This window comes from Carex rostrata, chromosome 15 (genome assembly GCF_964058835.1).
Source record: "Carex rostrata chromosome 15, lpCarRost1.2, whole genome shotgun sequence".
Classification (NCBI taxonomy): Eukaryota; Viridiplantae; Streptophyta; class Magnoliopsida; order Poales; family Cyperaceae; genus Carex; species Carex rostrata.
The window spans coordinates 4912474-4933845 of NC_135932.1; the positions used below are offsets into that span (position 1 = coordinate 4912474).

General features: G+C 34.2%; 3 protein-coding genes and 1 non-coding gene across 4 annotated transcripts; 1 reads left to right on the forward strand and 3 right to left on the reverse strand.

Moving 5' to 3' along the window:
• Nucleotides 1–3919, forward strand: LOC144566903 (endoglucanase 12-like). Its single transcript, XM_078316944.1, has 6 exons — nt 1–709; nt 1500–1807; nt 2006–2298; nt 2610–2914; nt 3039–3211; nt 3324–3919. The coding sequence occupies exons 1-6, from the start codon at nt 340–342 to the stop codon at nt 3723–3725; spliced, it is 1851 nt and encodes a 616-aa protein (XP_078173070.1). The 5' UTR covers nt 1–339; the 3' UTR covers nt 3726–3919.
• Nucleotides 3920–4490: 571 nt separating this feature from the next.
• Nucleotides 4491–7244, reverse strand: LOC144566904 (uncharacterized). The gene is made up of 6 exons (XM_078316945.1): nt 6882–7244; nt 6330–6527; nt 6080–6196; nt 5636–5785; nt 4958–5016; nt 4491–4822 (listed from the first exon to the last, which is right to left on the reverse strand). Exons 1-6 carry the CDS (start codon nt 7083–7085, stop codon nt 4687–4689), a joined length of 864 nt encoding a protein of 287 aa, XP_078173071.1. The 5' UTR covers nt 7086–7244; the 3' UTR covers nt 4491–4686.
• A 1970-nt stretch (nt 7245–9214) lies between these two features.
• On the reverse strand, nt 9215–14012 carry LOC144566905 (FRIGIDA-like protein). The gene is made up of 4 exons (XM_078316946.1): nt 13855–14012; nt 11387–12417; nt 11120–11289; nt 9215–9893 (listed from the first exon to the last, which is right to left on the reverse strand). Exons 2-4 carry the CDS (start codon nt 12384–12386, stop codon nt 9483–9485), a joined length of 1581 nt encoding a protein of 526 aa, XP_078173072.1. The 5' UTR covers nt 12387–12417; nt 13855–14012; the 3' UTR covers nt 9215–9482.
• Nucleotides 14013–16370: 2358 nt separating this feature from the next.
• Nucleotides 16371–16567, reverse strand: LOC144566949 (U2 spliceosomal RNA). Its single transcript, XR_013515323.1, has one exon. It is a non-coding gene; the product is annotated as a U2 spliceosomal RNA (small nuclear RNA).
• Between the last annotated feature and the right edge of the window lie 4805 nt (nt 16568–21372).

Genomic DNA, 21372 nt, shown 5'->3' on the forward strand with positions numbered 1-21372 from the left:
CACCTAGTCAACCATCTCCTCTCCTCTTCTCCCCCAAAAGATGACAAAAAGAACCACACGGCATTAAGGCACCAAAAAAGCACACATTAAAACCCAATTTGGTTACTGAACTATCAAGTGCATATCACTTCTCTCACCTCTCTCTCTTTCTCACTAAACATATATACTACAAATACAAAACAAAGTCTGGGCTAGTCTTTAGTCCTTTGCATCTATCTTCCTCTCTCTCTCTCTTCCTTGAGATCTCTCTCAAATTACACCTTCCCTAAATATCCTACACTTATAGCACCTTGACTGACTTGAATTGCACCGGTTCTCCATTTCTAACCATCTCCAAGTATGTACGCAAACCATTGGGGCGGTTCGTTTGAGATAGCAGATGGGGCACATGAGGCAGAGGATGATCATAGCCGTAACATGGACGTCGATCGAAGCGCGTTATCGCGACGACTGGATGACACTCAGGCCAGTTGGTTGCTGGGCCCACAAGAGAACAAGAAGAAGGATAAGTACATAGATTTAGGGTGTGTGGTGTGCAAGAGAAAGCTGCTTTGGTATTTTTTTTGGGGAATTATAGTTGCATTTATTGTCATCGGTCTACCGATCATTATTGTAAAATCCATACCGAAGAAGAAACCGGCACCAATTCCACCGGATGCATATGCGAACGCTTTGCACAAGGCCTTGATGTTCTTCAATGCACAAAAATGTAAGCTTTGTTTTAACTTACAAGAATGAATTGTTAATTTGAATTTGTTCAAAATTATTTTTTCTGTTTTTGGCCATTATTTTTCAGCATATATCAAATGGATTTTGCAGTGGCTCTGCTATGACATTATTGATATTGTATAATGCATTTGAGATTTTATCTTCAGATTTTTTACCAAGTAGATCAGATCCTTTATTTTTTTTCAATTTCTTTTTGGAGTGGAAACTGGAAAGGTCATATTTGGTCAAAGTAGCAAATAATAAAAGATTGTGCGTAAATTGTAAATTCACTCATTAATTGATGAAGTTAATGTGTCATGAATTAAGTGGTATTAGCAAAACACTTGTCTCAAAAAATAAAGTGGTATTAGTAAAACACAGTGCAAATAGTGCCTTTTTATATAACTAAATTTGCTGCGCAATTGAAAAGTAACTATCAATTTTCCGTTAAAAAATTGAAAAAGTGACTTTACCCCTTTTAAGTTGTTCATGTTAGAATTAGACATGATGCAAATTATTTGGTTACGATCTGCTACTTTTGAAAATATTTAGTGTATTTTTTTTTTTTTTGTTAGATCATTGGCATGGCAGTGTTAAATAGGAAAATTCCTTGCATCACATCCTCTTTTTCTTCCTAACATATGAAAAGGACCTTTTCATATATACCTTTCTCAACTTCTCTTCATAAAAATCTACCCCTAAAAGTTGCTTTTCTCCATTGATGCAATTCTGAAGACTGTTTCTAAACTCCAAGTTGCATTTTTTTCCTCTCTATTTTCTCTGTTTCACAGCGGGTAAGCTACCGAAAAACAATGGGGTGCCATGGCGAGGCGACTCAGGCCTGAAAGATGGATCTGATATAACGGATGTTAAAGGCGGTTTGGTTGGGGGATATTATGATGCAGGAGACAATATAAAATTCCATTTTCCAATGGCATTTTCCATGACTTTGCTGAGCTGGACTGTTATAGAGTACAGTGAAAAATACAAGGCCTTGGGGGAATATGATCATGTCAGAGATATCATTAAATGGGGAACTGATTATCTTCTTCTCACCTTCAACTCTTCTTCAACTAGTATCAACAAAATGTATAGTCAGGTAATTAATTGCTGGTTTTGATATATGACCTCTCTGTTCTCTGGTTTCGGTTTCAATCTCTGTTTCTGCCACTGTTATGCGGACCGGTACTGATATGAAATTTGAGCATTTTTTTTCCTTGCTCTAAACTATATATTTCATCAATTTGTCAAATTAAATTTCAATTTGGCCCCAAAATTTATAAAATTGTGATGTCAGGTGGGCATTGCAAAAATAAACTCCACCACACCAGATGACCATTACTGCTGGATGCGACCAGAGGACATGGACTACGATCGACCGGTCCAGACTGCCTCGTCAGCACCTGACTTGGGTGCTGAGGTGGCTGCTGCACTTGCCGCTGCCTCTATTGTTTTTAAAGACGACCCCACCTACTCCAAGAAGCTCGTTCGTGGGGCCACCACCGCATACAAGTTTGCACGCGATAGTGGCCGCCGTCAAAAATATTCAAAAGGCAACCCAGCCATCGAGCCATTCTATAACTCAACTGGGTATGCGCCTTTAGATTTATCTTCAACAACCATTGGCATATACGCACTTGTACCACAATTAATACCTATTTTCAGAAGTAAATAGAGAAATAAAAAAAAAAAAAGACAGAGATTGGCAGTCAGGTAACAGTCACAATTAGGCAATTAGCTCATGCTTTCCACCTAGGTTATCTTTTGGATGACTCTTGACTGCTAATTGATTTCTAATACATAGCAGTTATGGAAGATAATATCACAAATTCTCCTATCACTAACATCTGATACAAGAAGAAAATACAATTTAATAATAACAAAAACTTGCACTTATGCAGATACTGGGACGAGTACATGTGGGGTGCAGCGTGGATGTACTACGCCACGGGCAACACCAGTGTTTTACAATTTGCTACTGATCCCAGGCTCCCCCAAAACGCGAATGTTAATTTGATAATACCAGACCTATCGGTTTTTAGCTGGGATAACAAATTGCCTGGCGCAGAATTGCTTCTGACGAGGTTGAGAATTATGCTCAACCCAGGTTACCCATATGAGGAGAGCCTCTTGATGTATAACAATGTGACTCAACTCACCATGTGCATGGCCATTCGCAAATTCAACACTTTCAACTGGACCCAAGGTTAAAATTTTGCTTCAATTTCAGCAGTTAATTCAAAATTTGATGGCAGAATTGTGACTGTTATTGATCTCTCAAAACTATGCTTCTGATTGATTACTCAGATACTTAAAATGCATTAATGCAGGTGGATTAATACAACTGAACCATGGGAGAGCCCAGCCACTGCAATATGCAATGAATTTTGCATATTTGGCCAATCTTTATGCTGATTATCTCGACGCAGTCAATGTGCCAGGATGGTACTGTGGGCCCAACTATTTCTCCTCCTCCGATATGCGTAGTTTCGCCAAGTCTCAGGTTCAATTCTATCCAATTCTAATCCATAAAGACAAATATTATATAACCAATATGAAGTAATTATTTGACCTAACAAACCTTATTATATATATGTTTTTTTTTTTCTGAACAGGTCGACTACGTACTAGGCAACAACCCCAAAAAAATGAGCTACATAGTTGGTTATGGCAAGAACTACCCGGAGCACGTACACCATCGGGGTGCATCAATCCCACGTGATGGCACTAAATACTCGTGCACTGGAGGATTTAAGTGGCGTGACTCAAAAAACCCTAACCCTAATCTCATTACTGGAGCCATGGCACCAGGTCCTGACAGGTTTGACGGGTTCATTGACTCACGAAAGAATTACAGTTACACCGAGCCAACTTTGGCTGGAAATGCTGGTTTGGTTGCTGCACTGATATCACTTACTGGTACAGGGGGCAAAGGTATTGATAAGAATACTATCTTCTCAGCTGTACCACCACTTTACCCATCAACCCCTCCACCACCTTCCGCTTGGAAGCCTTAGAGAATTTGTTCGGTTTTTTTTATTTTTTTTTTCTTGCTCTAGAATGGAGATTTTCACTTTTTTGTTGTGTAAGATACTGGCTGTACCTTAAAGTGTTTATTATTGCTTGGGTTGTTTGTAATTTGTGGTAAAATTGTTAGTGAAAAAGTGTTGTAGATGCAAAACTGAAAAATACTACAATTTGCAACAGCTCTACATAAAAATCTCAATTAATTTTTTATATAGTGGTTCGCAGTACAAAGATTAAGTGCAAGGTGTGACATCTAGTGTTTTACAGTAATAGTATGTAAATTACTAACAAATACCACAAGTTTTAATTAGTAATATAAAATCACAAATATAAGAGAGACAATATGCGCAGCTAATAACGAGAGGAGATGAGATTTTAATGATTCTTATCCCCTTTCGGCCAAATTGAAACCAAATATAGAATCGATCGGAATTAAGTGTGAAATATATAATGAAAATAAAAAATTCATCAGTTTTCCTTGCTAGGAATATAGACTGATTTTTCATGCACTAAACACCACTATATGACATTATGCATATTATTATATTAGTAAATTATTATTTATTTATTTTTGCATTGGTGTTTTCCTGTCGCTTACAATTTAAGCATAGAAAACAGTAGTGAAAACCATCTCTACTTTCATGAATCAACAATCTAAATTATTGTTTTGATTAGTATTTGACTGTGAAATACTTCAAGATGCCTTATAGGATTACTTAAAATCAATCCGCAATAATTCAAACATAACAAAGTGCCAGCAATAGCATAAACAATTCCATGTCATGTCAAGCATGATAAGAAATTCAATCAGAACACAATACAAAACTTCCTAATTTGAGCTGTCTACTTTCATGAATCAAAATAATCAATTTGATATAATGGGACCATTTCCACTGGACATCTACCTGTTGTTGGTTTATAAACAAAACAACGGAAAGAAACAAAAAATATTTAATCCAAGTAAAAGAGAGTTACAATTTTTCTAAGGTTTTTTGCTTCTTGACAAGTCTCCATTATTAACTTGCTATCATGAAAAGCAAAACATATGACTTGTTGCACCTTTGATATAATATCCATATTGCACAACCTATACAGGTCCAAAAATAAAGAAATGAAAGATCAGTAACCCAAAACTCTTTGATCCAAAAGATGCTCAGAAATAATAAGTGGAACACAACCAATTGCAAATTGACGGAAAATAGAAGAAAAAGATACAACATACCTGCTAGCCTCAATTAAAGGTAGATGGTCATATTGTGGCTTTTCAATCAAATTTTTCACCTACAAAGTTCGGTTAAAGCTCAGAAGGTTTACCATATATAACAAACCTCTTAAAGAATCTTCTTTCCAATAAAGGAAAGAAAAAAAGAGTAATTTACAGAAATGATCAAAGCATCAACCTAGTCTCAATCTTGTCAGTTTTTAATTTGTCATTTTGGTTAATTAAAGCATAAAATACAATCTTGGTATCTACACAGTCATTTTTTTCCGTTTTGGTGAATTGCCCATAGGCCAGAGTTTATCATCCATATCCAACTAAGTTCGCTATATTATTATAAAATCAGATCACAAGTGAAAACAAAAGGGAAAAGTGAAACAGATGTAAGAGAACTTTTGGCATCTGCCCACATTAGCTAATTCCTACTACAATCATCTTTCAGTCATAAATAAACAAAATTCTAGTTAATTCAGAATTGGTATGGTTCTTATTTTTTTCCTTTTTGCCAAATGATATTCATCAACATAATTCATTATACACAAGAGCCAGCACTGACTACAGATTTTACCCATGTCTTTGACTAAGAATTAAAAACTGATTGTAAGGACCAGAATGGTATAAAATGGAAGTTTGAAACTTGAGAGGAAATAAAACAGAAAATTGGTTAGAAAAAAAAAATACCTTAGCCAGCAATTCTTGGCTCTCTGGAGGTTGTTTGCTAAGGCTTTGGGGCAAAATAACAGTAAGTAAATCAGGTTTGTCTGCCCTTAATGCCCCTCTTATAACAGCTGCATTAGTCCCTGATGCACCTGATGTGTATATATGGTTTTCCTGAATCAAACAAGAGAATAGTCAGGGCAAGAACGGGAATAATGTGAGATAAATAACATACCAGATACGATGTTCTAAAATTGCTCGTCTCATACAATTTCATGATATTAGGTAATATTAAATAAATGTTTGGTGGCTTTTCTGGAAAGGTACAGCTATAATTATCATAAAACTAAGGGAATACGAATACCTTTTATTTTGAAATGGCACTGATCTGTCGCTTTTAAGGAAGGGCACTTAGTCACAGAAATTAAGAGTGCAAATGAGCAAGTGAAAGAAGGAAGAATAACTTACTGATATAACCATAGCATAGCTGAGAATTTCGATGAGTTGCTGGTGCATAAAACCCATATTGCGGGTTCCAAAAAAACCAATTGCGCGAGACCCTTGTTGTTGAATTGCCAATAGTTCCTGGATTAGCATGTAAAAGTTGTCAAACACGGTTTATAATGGCAACAAAGTAACAGTGCTTCCAATAAAATAACGTCTAATTGCTTACTTGTAAAGAAACCTATAACAAACTCATCAGAATATATGTATGTACCTGTAGATAGTCCAGGTCAGGAATAGGCTTGTATTCTGTTACAACTACACTGCCTTTTACATCAACTGGCTCAGTTTTACTTGGAGCATCGGTGCCCAAATCCCCCTTCGTCGATGTGCAGTTAAACAGCTCATCATTTAATTGGCTTCTTATTCCAGTTCCAGCTCTGAACTTTTTTTGTACACATCCATTGTGCCACTATATAATATCAATAAATAAAAAAAAAGCACCTGGTAGTGAATCATTAGTCAAAACCAAATACATAACAACTTTCTCATACCATTACATATTCTAAAGACATGGGAAGGGAGAGACAAATGCTTCTCATTTTTGTGCTTTTTGGGTCTTTTGGTTTAGATATAATTGAAAAAGATAACCAAAAAATCAATAGCCAGAAGTAAATTATACAGTAAAAGCTATGAAAGAATCCAATAAAAAATCTTCCCAAATTGATCAAAGAGCTTACTTAATGATGAATCAACACAATAATCTACCAAAAGCTGAGAGAAAAGAGCGTATAAAGGTAAACAAAGAAAGGGAAAACGAGGTTACCCAATTCATCGAATTGAGAGAAGATCGAAGCAAAGATGTTCCCTTTGACCCGACCCATATCCGCTGAGACGAAGAAACTACAGAAGAGCTAACAAAGCTAGGGTTTTGAGAGGTAGAGAGAGAAACACAGGAGAGATAAACCCCACCGGGGTTTGGCGGAGGCCTCAAAATAAGCCCCAGCGCAGGAGAGGGAGAAGAACCCATGATGATCCCTCCTTTCTCTCGCGCTACAGGTTCCCCAAAGAATTAATTAATATTTTAGAGACAGCCTGAGAGAGAGAGATTTGCTTGAGAGGAGATATGACTGGTTGGATATCATGCGGGTACTTTCTTCTCAGATGGAAACATCACAGCTTGCTTATTTGGCTGCATTTGCCATTTGTTTCGCGATTAAAAAGAGGAAAAAAAAAACGGGTTTCGGCTGATATTTTGAAAAGATTGTAAAGTTAATTTTAAAAGTGTAAGGGCCTTTTGTTAAACTTTCGGATTGCATATGCGGCATATGCCGATACGCTGGGCGGTGTTCTTGCGAAAAGAAACTTTTCACAATTAACCATAAAAAAATACGAACATAACATTTATACCCCCACGAAACCGTAAATTTTTTCTCTTCATAACCATTCCATAAGTTGTCAAATTGACTCTCTTATAGTCCTGTCATTTAAACCCTAAATCCAGAAATTTTATAAAGAAAGAAAAAGTTGTTTCCATTGTTCTTTTTGTTAACATTTTAGTGCAATACGTTTCTCACAAAAAAAAAAAAAATTAGTACAATGCGTAATTAACAACAATTCAACAGACATATTGATTATAAAATTTTAAAAAAAATTGTACAAAATTATTGTTTATAAGTTTAGACAAATTGTGTGCTAAATTTGATGCAGCTTGAAATTATTAAGAATCCATTGAGCAATTTGAAGTTTTGAACGGTTTGATATATTGGTGCTTTAATGTCCAATAATTATCAAAATGCACTAGATTTGACGCATTGCCTATCATACCAAAGAGAAAATATATGCAAAATAATTATCGATGGTAGATTATCCTACTACTTTTATGGATTCTCAATATATCCTTTCAAATTTTTAAGAAGATAATTCTGAAGAATAATCTGAACATTTTCTTGCAAAGTACCCCTTAAAAATATTAGAATTTTATCATCAGAGTTGTTTTTAAGTATTTAAAAGTAAATTTGTAATTGTTGGTTTGTTTTATGCGCATTTGTTTAGATAGAATATTTTCTTATAAGATCTAGTGACAATCGTTCAAAACTTATCCATCAACAGAATTTTGCCACAAAAAATTTACAAAAAAGTGAATCATATTTTTTTTTCTTTAACATTCTGAACACACACGTGGCAAGATTGTTGGTGGGAGACTCAGTCAACATAGAGAAGCAAAAGCTTCAGTTAGCAAAACAAATAGATCAATCATCCTTGCTTGCGTACAAAAGACTCGAGATTTTATTTTTATTTACCCCAAAGAGGAAATAGTAGGCGACATTCAATAATGAAGAATACTTTTAATTGGTTCGCATGCTACCAGACCTTCACAAAAAGAGATATCGGTGCGCATGAAAAATCAAATATAAGATTTCGGTAGTCAGTCTCACAGAAGGTGATTGGTTACATGGCTATTAGCCTACAACTACAAGTAGCCCCTTCACCTTCGGAAGCGTATCATCTGCGAAGTCGTTCCGTGTGGAGCTTTTAATCAGATCCGTTCGTTTTGGATCAAACAGACTCAATTAAAAGCTCCGCAAATTTTGAATTTTTTTTTTTCAATTCGGACAAGATCTGATCTGTTTCGTCCGATCCAAAACGAACGGACCAGATTAAAAGATCCGCACTGAACAACTCCGCAGAGGATACTATTCCCTTCAACTTCTCCTTGGGCTTGCTTTCTTCTTTTTTTCTTTTTCTTTTTCTTTTATTCAACAAGACAAAATGACACCCTGTTACACTCTGTTGTGTACTTTGCGTAAAAAGTTCTATTAAATAAAAAGAATACAATAGTAAAAGAAATAGAAAGCCCATAACTTGAAAAGCGGTACCGTTAAGTTCGTACAGGAAAGAATTAGAAAACAGAAGGCAGTTGAACCACTACTCTCACGTAAAAAGAAAAGGTATCAAACAATTGAAAATATTTTCAATTTTTTTGTTTTATTTTAACAGCCTGTATCAAGCAGGTCAAGCAACAACCCGAGACAGCTCACGCCATTAAAGAAAAAGAAAAAAGTACCTTCCCGTTATATCATACTTCAAAAATTGCTTATTAAAATATAACAAATTTGCTGATCTTGGTAACAACATGAAAATAAGCAACACAAACCAAATCAAATGCTAAACTACGCATTAGAAAATATTGTCAAGTCATCAGTCAAAAGATAATAGATAAGCATTAGAACTTGGTACATCTTAACCTAACATCACGCACATCACACACGTATTAAGTGCGTACAACATTAGAAACAATACACCATTTTCAGCTAATAATAGAGATACAAATACAACACACAAGTTAAGATCTGAAATGCTACCTAATTAGCATCTTACTGAAACATCACCACACCTCTTCTCTCTTTATCTCTACCCTGTAATATCAGTGGATATACGGGGCAGGTTGGTAATGGACCTGGTACCCATTACCATAGTAAGCAGTATGAGGTGGAGAGATTGTGTAAGGGGCCCCACCAATTATCGTAGCCGGAGGGTGAGTCTCCACAGGGTAACCATATGGATATGGGTATCTTTCAGGGGTGGCACGTTGGTAGAAGCTTTTCTCGGGGTAGGGAGCGGTGACACGTGCGGTGTAGATGGACCCATTAGCCCGGGCCCGCTTGGACTGAGGCTTCGAAGCCTCCACAGCCCGGCGCTTGTCGGCCTTCGCTTTCTCTAATTGGGCAACCCTTTTTTGAAGTGGATCTACTGGGTATTGATCCTCAAGCTTGTGCTCTTCTATGCATTTGATCACAGCCTTCAAGGCAGAGAGTTCCCGCTCTTCCATTTCATTCTGTAATAAAAACCAAAATGTAAAAAATGATATGCAAAGTCACAAGTTGTATTATGGTTTGAAAAAGTTTTGCCAATACCCTCATATCCCTGACAATTTCAAATTATGGCCAAAAATGAGGTTTCTCATAAACTAGATAAATAAAGCCCCTTGGAATCCAATTCCAGGGTGAAAGAAACAGATCAAATCATGAAAACCAAATAAAAATGGGAAATTTTACACTTCCCTCTTATTTTGAAAAGCTTGGAACAAATTGCTCTCTATTTCAAATTTTGACAAGCATGCCCTTGTGGGCCCTCTTTACCTCCTGTTCCATTGTACTCCCACCCCTTTCTAATTATGGGAAGAGAGAAAAGGAAGGAATAAAAATGAATCTTCTGTTACCCGTACCCGTAGCCAATCTTCTACTCATCTTGGCACAACAGAAAATGATTTGTGTTCTTATCGAATTAATAACTAATATATTAAATGCACATAAGCAATAATTTAATCAAAATATAGGGGTACAGGGCTGTTCAACAGTGTAAGGTTTACTCCACTTGGTAAAATATAAATAGCATTCAGACTATTAGACAGGTCCTTTGTTTATTATAAATTTCCAAACTTTTTTTACTACTACAGCATGCAATACTTAGTTTATATATCAGATAGCAAATAAAGGAGAAGTTGATTAAAATGGAAAGAACAAGATAATTATGATGTTTCCTTATATGCAACTGAGTTCACAGCTATATAAACATCATATACTACAAAACCATGTATATAAAGGTTTTTCAGGTGCCTCTAACTTGTATAGAGGAACCGACATGGGAGGGTGAGCACGTGCGATTAAAGGGGGAGGAAGGAAGAAGAACCATGAAGGCATTTTGTTTGAAAGCATGGTAGGAGGGACAATTTGTTTCAAAGTTTCAAGAGAAGGGCAAAATGTAAAATATTAAGAAAATGTCGCTCATTTCTCCCTCATTTATGGCAGGACAAAAAGAGTTACATGATATTTAAGGCATCATTTGTAAAAATAAGGAAAAAAAGGGTTACAGAGAATTATTTCAAGTTAGACTACAATATACATGATATATCCTACATTACAAGTGTCAGCTATTATGGATAAAACAAAGTAAGAATGCTCCAGAAATTAGGAAATTAAACAGAATACCAGAACTGCAAACAGCTAGGCAAGTCATAAAGAATAATACTAAAAAATTAAAAAAGCAAACAAGAAAACCAACCTGGGCCCCAGGAGACATACTGCCAGACTTGGCATTAGAAAGTTTTCGCACCTCCTTCAAGTAAGATTTGAGTAAAGGTACCGGTGCATATTTTTCAGTTAGTCCAAATGCATATGATAAATTAACTGCATCTATCTGCCTTCCTGTGTTCACCAACACATCTATCACACCTGCAATAATAGTTAAATAGATAAATAGGCAGCAACAACCAAATGTTAACAAAATGCCAAAAACTTTGAACACGAAACAAAACAACAATATACACACCTGGCATTTTTTGTGACAGCCCAAGTGACCGGCAGAGCTCAGGTGTCTGACGGCGCCGACTGACTGCTGGGACAAGCTTGCAGAGCTCCTCTTTCCCAAACTCAGATATGAGATCAAAAGTTGCAACGAGCTGCAGAAATGCATGTGCCTCGAGTGAGTTGCCGTTACTCGCATCCATATCCATCAAATCCAACTTCGGCTTCCACCCCATTGCAATCCCTTTCGCTCTCTCGAAAACTGATTTAGAAAGAGAATCACTCGCCTCACCATTTTTATTGCTGTTTGTCACCTGTTCGAGGGATTCCATTAGCATGAGGCAGGTACGCCTCATGCCAAGCAGGTTACCATCCTTTTTCCCATCAAGCACCAAATTGTCCCCTGAGTAGAAATCTTTCAGAGAATCAAGCACAAGGTCCCAGGGATCTTTCGCACATCTCAGAGCAATGGGGACCTCTTCACGAATGGTAGTGAGATTCTTGCGGTTGTCAGAGATGTACTTGTGCAATCCCTCCACATTCATATCCTTGCAAAGGATCTCCAACTCAGTACAAGGTTTTGACTCAACTACACTTTTCTCATCATGTTTTGATTTTGAAGTCTCTTCCAGTTTAGATTTAGTGACCCTGGTGTTCAAACGAGGTTCCAAGTTAGCATTGCATGCCTTCCTTTTGCCTAGAATTTCAGAGAAAGCAGCATCCCTCTTCTGTTGTAGGCGGTCTAAGGAGGCAAGCTCCTTGGCAAGAACTACAGCCTCTTTCTTTTCTAACAGTTGTTGTGATTCAGTAACTTTGGTTTCAAATTCTTTCTCTTGAGCCTCGAGCTCAACAAATCGGGTTTTGAGGGATTTCTCAAGGCCACGGAAATGCTCCTCAAGCTGCTTCCATTTGAGGTTTAGTAGAAAAGCATTGTGGCTCTCGAGCTCAGAGAAAGCTTGTTGGAGTTGTTGAATTTTGGAGGTAGTTGTGTCAATTAGCATCGCAACCGATTCCTTGTCAGCCATTTTTATCAGATTTTGCCAACTTCACTTTTTCCTGGCAAAGTAAATGAGCAAGTTATACACAGTTGAGAGTTGCAATGAAATATACATAATATTAGCAGTGGTGCAATCATTTATACTTACCCAGAAAGAGAGTAAAGATGTGGGGTTGAGGTGTGATTAACATGACTGCAAATTAACAATCTTCTTATCTATGTGCACATATAACCTTTTGTCTGACAATTTCATTTCTTTAATAGAAAATTATTATATGATAGTCATAGTCGTTCAGCCCTTCTACACCACCATTACTGCCCCAAAAAATGTTTGGAACTGAGTGTTGCTGATTGTTTCTAAAAGAAAACTTGTCACAAGGAAAAGAGAACAGATCAAATCAAAATACAGAATTATGTTTTCATAAGCAGTATTTTAAGAGGCAATGTACTACAATACTTTGAAGATGTTGTAGTATGACTTCAAAGAGGCCCTCGAATTAAGTTCTATGGGGATTACATATTTGGGATTCTCCATTGCTCAGAAAAACAATTAAAATTTTATAAAACAAACACTAACATATTCAACCTGTTCAAGACTTACATAAATTTGATTTGTACATCACTTATAAGAGAGTACGGGGTTTAGAAGTTTGAAGGAACAGTTTCAAGTAGCGTTCATCATGCTAAAACTTTCTATTTTTTTTCAATTAATTTATAAATTTTAGGCTTTGTATATTTTAACAGTTCTAACCTAACACATTTCATAATCTTAAACACCCAAAATCACCAGATACCCAAACTTATGTGAAAAACCGTCCAATAGTATGCTAAATAAACTAAGTTCAATGAATGTCTACCCGACTAAAAAATAACTACAACTTAGCAGTCGTTACCGTTATATATTGTATCCTTATAGTGAAATCTAATTAGAAATCTAGCATTGTTTCTATTTACAGTTTCTTTGCTTTTAAGAAAGAACGAAACTGTTAAGAGAACCAATCAATGCAGATTTGACACATAGCAGAAAAAAATATTTTCTTGAGTCTTAAGGACCACATATGGTGTGTCATTAATGGAACTTAAAACTAATTAATTCAGCATTTTGTCAAAATTCCCTATCAGAACTTTGATCTGTGGATAAACATTTGAACTTGGTTTGAAGAATAATCCCACATTTTAATTCAGTATTAATACCACGATACTAAGTTCTAAGCTATAACCACATTTTTTTAATCTGTGCTTACCTAAAAAATTGCAAACCCTAACCAGTCATCAAAAAGTTCAAAACCCATTTGGCCATTAATAGAATGAGAAACCATAATTCCTAGAAAACAGTGACCAATTTTCCTGTAATAGAAAGATAACGGAAAATTGGAGTTAATATCCCGATCTAGGGCTAGGATCCGCCAAATATAGCTCAGGAAAAAGCGGATCGAAGGGGAAAAAATCGGTAATAAAAGTCATTGCAAATTGTCAGGATCTGAGAAGTATTTTACCAAGAAAAAACCTAAAGGAAGCGATTAGCGAGGCGAATTGAGCGGCCAATAGCCTGGATTGGAGCACCAGTACATACCGTCGAATCTAGAGAAGGAGAGAGAGAGAGACAGACGGGGGGGTTTTTTGCGCAAGATAGATTTATATTAAGAAAAGCACAAGAGACCTTTCGAAACTGTGGATGGACGCGGTTTATATTGTCACAGTGTATTCAAATAACACTAACATTGGGTCCACTATTTCGTTTGATTTCTTCACAGCGTGCTCCACGTTCAATCTACAATATGCTAAAAGATATTTGTTGGATTCTACGTGGGCATTGTTTTGTAATTTTCTGTATTAATGAACTCCCTAGACAATGGTCTTATTTCTTCTGGATAAGTACAATAATAAATAATAAACAAATGATATTTTAATGTAATATAAAACATCACGTCGTGAGTGTGAAATATAATTATAATTTAACATATTATATATATGGTTATTTTATTTTTCGGAAAAAGTATAACTGATCTGAAGAGAAATTAATTATTTAAATGTACACATGGTAAAAATATTATGCTTAATACTTGTGTTGTTACAGAAAATAATTACTTAAGTAAGTTAATTATCCCTTAAGTTTCTTATAATAATTAAATACTGGATGAAAACTACTTGGTAAATGCAAGTGAAAAAGTAAACGTGTTGCTAAAATAAAATAAAAGATAACTTGTGATTTTTTTTTAACCAGAGAGGAGCAAAACTACATGCAAAAGTTTTTGCAAGAAATTAAACAAAATAGATTTATGGGGAGATATATTGGAAGATATAGTGACTTTCCAATTTTTAATGAAATTTCTTACTTGAGACATAACTCATATATATCATCCTTTTATTATTATTGACAGGAATATTAATTTATTCCTGATTTATTTTGTAATTTGTACGATATTTTGGTTACCTAATAAAAATAATTTTGTAGGTCAAAATAATATTGAAGATCTCATGAGAACTAAAAAGAAAATACCAGAACTTATAGGGATAAAACATTCAATTTTTCTGTAAAATATAATGCTTGGAACTAAACTACAAACATGATTATGTTATTTTTTTTATATAGTTTCTCAAATACTCAACTGCTCTGAAGTCTGAAGTCTGAACGAAGAGCAAGACCAGCTCACCAGTTGGGACTTGGGAGTTTCTTGCAGAATGGCTTGTGTTGTGGGTGTGAACAAATGGGACCTTGCCACCTTGGGCTGCTAATCATGTCCATCCCTCTCCAATTGAGTTAAAATGGACAGATCCATTTCCCCTTCTAATGATATTAGTAGGATCCTTGGATTACTGGGACTCTTTTGTATAATTGTATCCTACAATTCTTAATCCACTGTGTAGTGGGCTCCACCGTCTCACTAATTCACAACCAAATTAAACAAGATGGTTTAACGAAAATGATTTCAGAAAACAAAACCCTACTTGACAAAACAAAAACTACAACAACATGAGACACCTATACCAGTAAACATTTACAACCACACTGTGAAAGAATATAGTATTCACTTCTATTACAACTCAATTAACAAAGAGTAATTTTAGTTCTGTTTATCGTTTCCCTGAAAGGTAATCCCAAATATCCTCCTTTAATCATGTAGTTTTATTTAATCTGATTTTCTAAGTCAAAATTGAGATGTGTAACTATTCTCCAGTCATCTGCTATAAACGATAAGCAAATTAAAAGATAATAGGAAATGGAGCCTGAAAGTTGTCAAGCTAGTACTTCTACAGTACCAGATAAGCTCATGCTAGTGATGAACAATTGGTTTAACTGATACTAAATAATTTAAATAGCATTGCACCTCTACAATCAAACTCAATCCAATGAAAAATTGGACAAACCAAAAATAGTAAGCAAATAATATAAATGAATAAATAAATAAGTGGATAGTTAAATTATTTCATACCCAATTTACTGGTAAATTTCTTTTAATCTGATTGTAACAATTTTGAGTAAATTACGACATTCTCTCCACAATAAGAGAACTCGTTCTTCTACTTGCTGAATAGATCCATTCAAAGTAATAGTATTGCGCGCTTTTAATATGATTTAAATAAAAATAAAATAAATAAAATTATTTTTTTGGCTTCCACCATTTTACGGTACAATCTCCAGCCAACACATTTTGCTGACAAACTCCTGACATGGATTCTCATCATACAACAGTCGTTACTGAAGACGTTCAACAGTCACATTATACAAGCAATTAATCTGTAATTCCAGTTTATTGGATCTGATAATTGATCAGCAGTTCACTCCATGCTTAGATGAAAAATCCTAAAGAAAAAAATAAAGGCAGGGATAACTATTGAGAGGATAGATTGGTTCAAACCTATAGATGATAGCACGGTCAATGCCATTTTTCATAAAAAAAAAACAGGCTTTCGTTAATACATGTTATAAGAACACGGTTCTTGTTTGTAGACCCGGAGTTCAGATAACCCACTTATAAACAAAACAACAAAATTTAAAATTAGGTATTGGTAGGGGTGCGCCAGGCCTATGCAGTAGTGCAGCACATAGGCGACGCGTAAGAGCCCCAGTAGCAAGCTACTGTGGTGGACCCTTCCCCACAAAAAATAAATTTAATATCGTTGTGAGCACATGGCCCACATATCAGATATTAAACTGATAAGAACAGATACTACACTTGATCTTAGCCAAAAGGCCGAGAAAGGTATGAATTGCTAAATAGCCTCGCCTCGTCTTTTATAGGAGCTCCAGAGACGCAAGAAAGATAGCACAGCAGTGTGGGACTAACATTGCGCTATGCTGAATTCTGAAGCGAACCGGTGGTAAAGCAAAGGATCTTATAATGGACTGGGTTATTCCTGGACCAAAGGATCGTTCTTAAAATGGGCCTCGCTTTAGTATAAATGGGCTCCCGCTGCCCGTTTATTTAGCATTCGGATAGCTTCTTTACACGGTGGTAAAGCTGATACAATCCGCGTTGTTTGGAATAATAAGCTAAAATGTAGAGATCTCTTGTCCGTTGGATCTTTGATACCGTGCGAATACTGACGCCTTATTGTGTTCACGAGTTCGTTCTTATCATTTTGTCATGCAGAAAGTTCAACAGATATTTTTTATCATATTGTATTCATAAAGACTTTAATCTAAACCTCTTAAAAATTATTTTAATAACTCGTTACGTTAGTATTTGGTAAATTGGGTAGGTTTGGATGAAACAGAGAATAGAACAAGAATAGAGCTAATTTCAAGTTTGAAAATAGTAACTAATCTAATTTTTGATTGGGTTAGTAAAATAGTAAGTTAATTCATATAAGACAAACAAAAAATAGTGAGTTAATGTTATTCTTGCTCTATTCAAACATTGAATAGCTCAAAATAATAATATTGTTATTCTTGGATTAGTGCTATTCTTGCTCCATCCAAATACATCCTTAAAATGAATAATTTTTGAAATGTCACTCTTTTATCATTTTGATCCTTAAAGTTTTTGAGTTATTATTTTAATGAGGAGGGTTCAAATGCCTCCATGTTTTTGTGCCTCCATCATGCCTCCATCTCTCTCCATCATTTTCCAAGTTCAAAAAATCGATCCGAACTGCTTAACCTAACCTCGATACTAAAATATGTTTGGAGACCAAATTTTATATTTTTAGGAATTTGTTTACTATTTTTTTAGATAGGTACAAAAATACTGTTTTTAGATGGTTCAGATTTACTGATTTTGTACCTATCTAAAAAAATAGTAAAAAAATTCCTAAAAATATAAAATTTGGTCTCCAAACATATTTTAGTATGGAGGTTAGGTTGAGCGGTTCGGATCGACTGTTTGAACTTTGAAAATGATAGAGAGAGATGGAGGCATGATGGAGGCACAAAAACATGGAGGCATTTGAACCCTCTATTTTAATATCTATAATTATCAACATTCAAGTACTGATTCAATAACTAAAATTTAATAAAAATGGATGTGAATTCTAATGTAAATAATTTTTTATTTACAATTGCATCCCATATCATCAATAAAATGACATCGATCAATGTTGATATCATTATTCATATCAGTGTTGTAAATAACGGTATGTGATCGTTGGACGGACGAAGTACTACTAAGTGATTAATTGGTATGCTGCCAATTAATCGGAATTATGCAGACAATTTAACGTTTTTATTAAATTTATGTATATATATCATAATTTATTAAATAAATTTATTTTAACTTAGTTCCATTGTTATAAAATGACACTAAGTTTATTTTTTCTTAACGCATAAACACTTTACATTGTAAGTAACACATTTATTTATTGAAAAAATAAATTTAAGAATTAAATCAATAATTAGTAAGAAAAATATATGGTATATAAATAACTAAAGAATTAATCAATTTCAAAGTAAGAAGAAAAAATATATATAAAAAATATTGAATGTATGTTTAAGCACTAATAAAACTACAATACATGATTTATAAACTTATTATCACACACTGTCACAGAAAAATAAATAAATATTCACTAGAATAAATTGGAATAAACGGGAATAAACGGACGATTAAACGGTAAAATGGCCGATTAATCGTTTTCATCCGCAAACGGATGCAAGTATATTCGTAACGGTTTGATCGCCGTTAACGATTAAATGACCGTTAAAACCGTTTTTTACAGCACTGATTCAGATCATCATCCAACTATCATCGATATCGATATTGATATTTATATCAATAGAAACTAAATAATCTTAGAGCTACATAAGTCATTCCTTTTTAAACTAATTTTAATCATGTCTGATTTGCAGCATACTGACAACTTTAGGAATTAAGATGATAAGGTTACAATTTTAAGGATAAATATGATAAAGTTACATGATAATTGTTTGAATAATATAAACTAGATTGAAAGGAAGAACAAATAATAATATACATCTTCTGATGTGGCTGCATTGCTCTTCATGATCTTTGGACAAATTTAAAAGTCAATCTGCACAATCATATACAATATAGTTTAAATTATGAATAATTATTTTTTTAATGTCGAATCAGCCCCTGAGACTGATTAGTCGGTTTATTTTTATTAATAAGCCACATCATCTGCAAAGTCATCAGTTTTTTTTAACTATGACGTATATATGTTTAGCTTAATGAATTCTGTTAAATTTTCTTATGAATTAAATTAATAACGCATATATTCTCTATTTATATTCAAAGGTACGGTGGGTAACTTAGATTTTTCTTACATTATCAACTCTAGATTTATCAGCAAACTTAATTCGAATAAGCGATTAATACATGAGATAGAAAAGTAAGTTTAAAAAAAGAAAAGCGGACGTAGAAAAGTAAGTTTTTTTTAAAAAAAAAAAAAAAAGTAAATTCGAAGAAACAAACGGGAAAACTGAAAGTCATGGAACTAAAATTTTTTTACTTTAAAATAAGACAGAGGAACTTGTATTGCAATAAAAATTTTATGCAAAACACATTATGTAGAGATGGAATGATAGTTTTAGCATATTATTTGAGTGTATTTGGATCATTGGATGCAGTTTCAAGAATAATAAGAACGACACTAACCACAAATTAGCGGTATTCTATTATTTATACGGATTAACAAGAACAATGTTAATTTCATAAATAACTCTATTCTTTAGCGATTTAAACATAAAATAGAGAAAAAGAACATGCAGTACATTAAGCCAGAAACAGTGTTAACCCCATACGGTACAAGAAAGATTGTAAGTTAATTAACATAATATAAATTAATTTTTCGTACACTATTCGTAAAAGAGTGTCCCATAAGAAGTGTACTCTGTAATCAGAATATGTCAAAAATATGGTATCAAATATCTAAAAGATAGACGACAAATTAGTTTAATTCTTTCTACTGTTCAAAATATAATATATTCTCAAATTGGTGGAATCTTATTAGCTGGATGGTAGCTAACTAGCTGTCACGCCGTGGTGGGAATCTTTGTTTCTTTAACTTTCTAAACTTTTTTATAATTTTTTTTTTTTGTTTAGCTGAGCTTCGAAAAAGGACACATTAAATAGAATCAATTTTAAATATTTTAACAAAATAAACATTATTAGTTTTGTTTTTACAAAAAACAGCTCCACTAATCTGCATGATCGGTGGAGGCACAAACATATTTGTTCCATCAATCACACAAAATAAGCATCATTGATTTTGTTTTACAAAAAGGGTCCGGAACTTGTCCAAATGGCTTTGGACAAAGATTTATCCAAAGCTTATTTAAGCCGTGTGATGAAATTTATCAAGATTGATTAATAACACCCTATTAATTTCTCTGTTAGACAAAATATGCATGTTCTTCTATCTTTAGCTTATTTTGGAATGAAATCGTAGAGCAAAAGGAAAGTATAGAGGTGATCCATCTCTCACAACTTTCTTTCTCGTTCAAAATAACATAGAATTTTACTCAAGTTTGTTCCCTGTAATGGCAACCTGAAGCACTTCATTGGTGCAATCCATGGCTATTCCCTTCTTAATTACAATTGCTTGTGTGCGCATAAGAAATATTCATTGACGAAAATTAAAAGCTTAACTCAAAATATTTTACGAAGTACGATGATGAGTTTTTACTTGTATAATATTTGAAATTGTATGCTTATACCATATTTAGTGTTTTAGTAGTTTAATTTTTTCATGATATACAGTTATTGGTAGCATGAAACTCTATAAAATATGAGAGAATATTTTGATTTTTAATTCAAATAGTTAAATAAAACAAGGTAAAATGTCAGCAAAAAAGAGATAATATTGACAAGATAAAACGAGAGGAAGAAATTTTCTCTATTGGTATTCTCTCTGATTTGTTTTCATAATAGAATAGAGAGAGAATTGGGGCAGTTTCTTATTTTGTCTAATAGAAAGAATTAACGATGTTAGTATTGATTAAATCATAAAATTTAATCGTATGACAAATAATGGCTTTGAACAAAATTCAGTCCAAATGGCTTCGGATAAGTTCCAAACCCTTACAAAAAACAACTCCACCCAAATACAGGATCGGTGGAGGCACAAATATATTTGCTCCACCGATCCCACAAAACAAGCATCATTGATTTTATTTTGCAAAAAACAACACCCAAATGCAGGATCAATGGAGACACAAACATATTTGCTCCACCGATCCGCGGAATCGGTGGAACTATTTACTATTGATTTATGTGGTCAAATTGTACATATGAGTCATAAAATGGCTCCACCGATCCAGCGGATCAGTAGAGCAAACATCTCTGTGTCTCATCAGTGGAATCGTTTTTTATAAAATCTAAATTAATAGTACTTATTTCGTTAAAAATATTAAATTTGATTCTATTTAAAAAAAAAATCCTAATAATATGTTGATCAATACGGGTGAAGCCGTGAAGTGACTATTCGATGTGGTTAAATGATATAATAAGACAATACAAAGAAAGAAAAATGAACTAGGAGAAATTGATGCACGTGTGGTTATGGAAAATTTCAATTTAATTTACAGTATTACGGAATGTAATGGTTAAACA

Bases quoted from the DNA above. Each gene is read 5' to 3' on its own strand.
- LOC144566903 (XM_078316944.1), top strand. From the start codon at position 340: ATGTACGCAAACCATTGGGGCGGTTCGTTTGAGATAGCAGATGGGGCA. The intron at 710-1,499 runs GTAAGCTTTGTT...TCTGTTTCACAG, and splicing joins GTTCTTCAATGCACAAAAAT to CGGGTAAGCTACCGAAAAAC. The intron at 2,299-2,609 runs GTATGCGCCTTT...GCACTTATGCAG, and splicing joins CCATTCTATAACTCAACTGG to ATACTGGGACGAGTACATGT.
- LOC144566904 (XM_078316945.1), bottom strand. From the start codon at position 7,085: ATGGGTTCTTCTCCCTCTCCTGCGCTGGGGCTTATTTTGAGGCCTCCG. The intron at 5,786-6,079 runs GTAAGTTATTCT...TGTTTGATTCAG, and splicing joins GCTATGCTATGGTTATATCA to GAAAACCATATATACACATC. The intron at 4,823-4,957 runs GTATGTTGTATC...GGACCTGTATAG, and splicing joins CCTTTAATTGAGGCTAGCAG to GTTGTGCAATATGGATATTA.
- LOC144566905 (XM_078316946.1), bottom strand. From the start codon at position 12,386: ATGGCTGACAAGGAATCGGTTGCGATGCTAATTGACACAACTACCTCC. The intron at 11,290-11,386 runs GTGTGTATATTG...CTATTATTGCAG, and splicing joins GCTGTCACAAAAAATGCCAG to GTGTGATAGATGTGTTGGTG. The intron at 9,894-11,119 runs GTTGGTTTTCTT...TTTTTATTACAG, and splicing joins GTATGTCTCCTGGGGCCCAG to AATGAAATGGAAGAGCGGGA.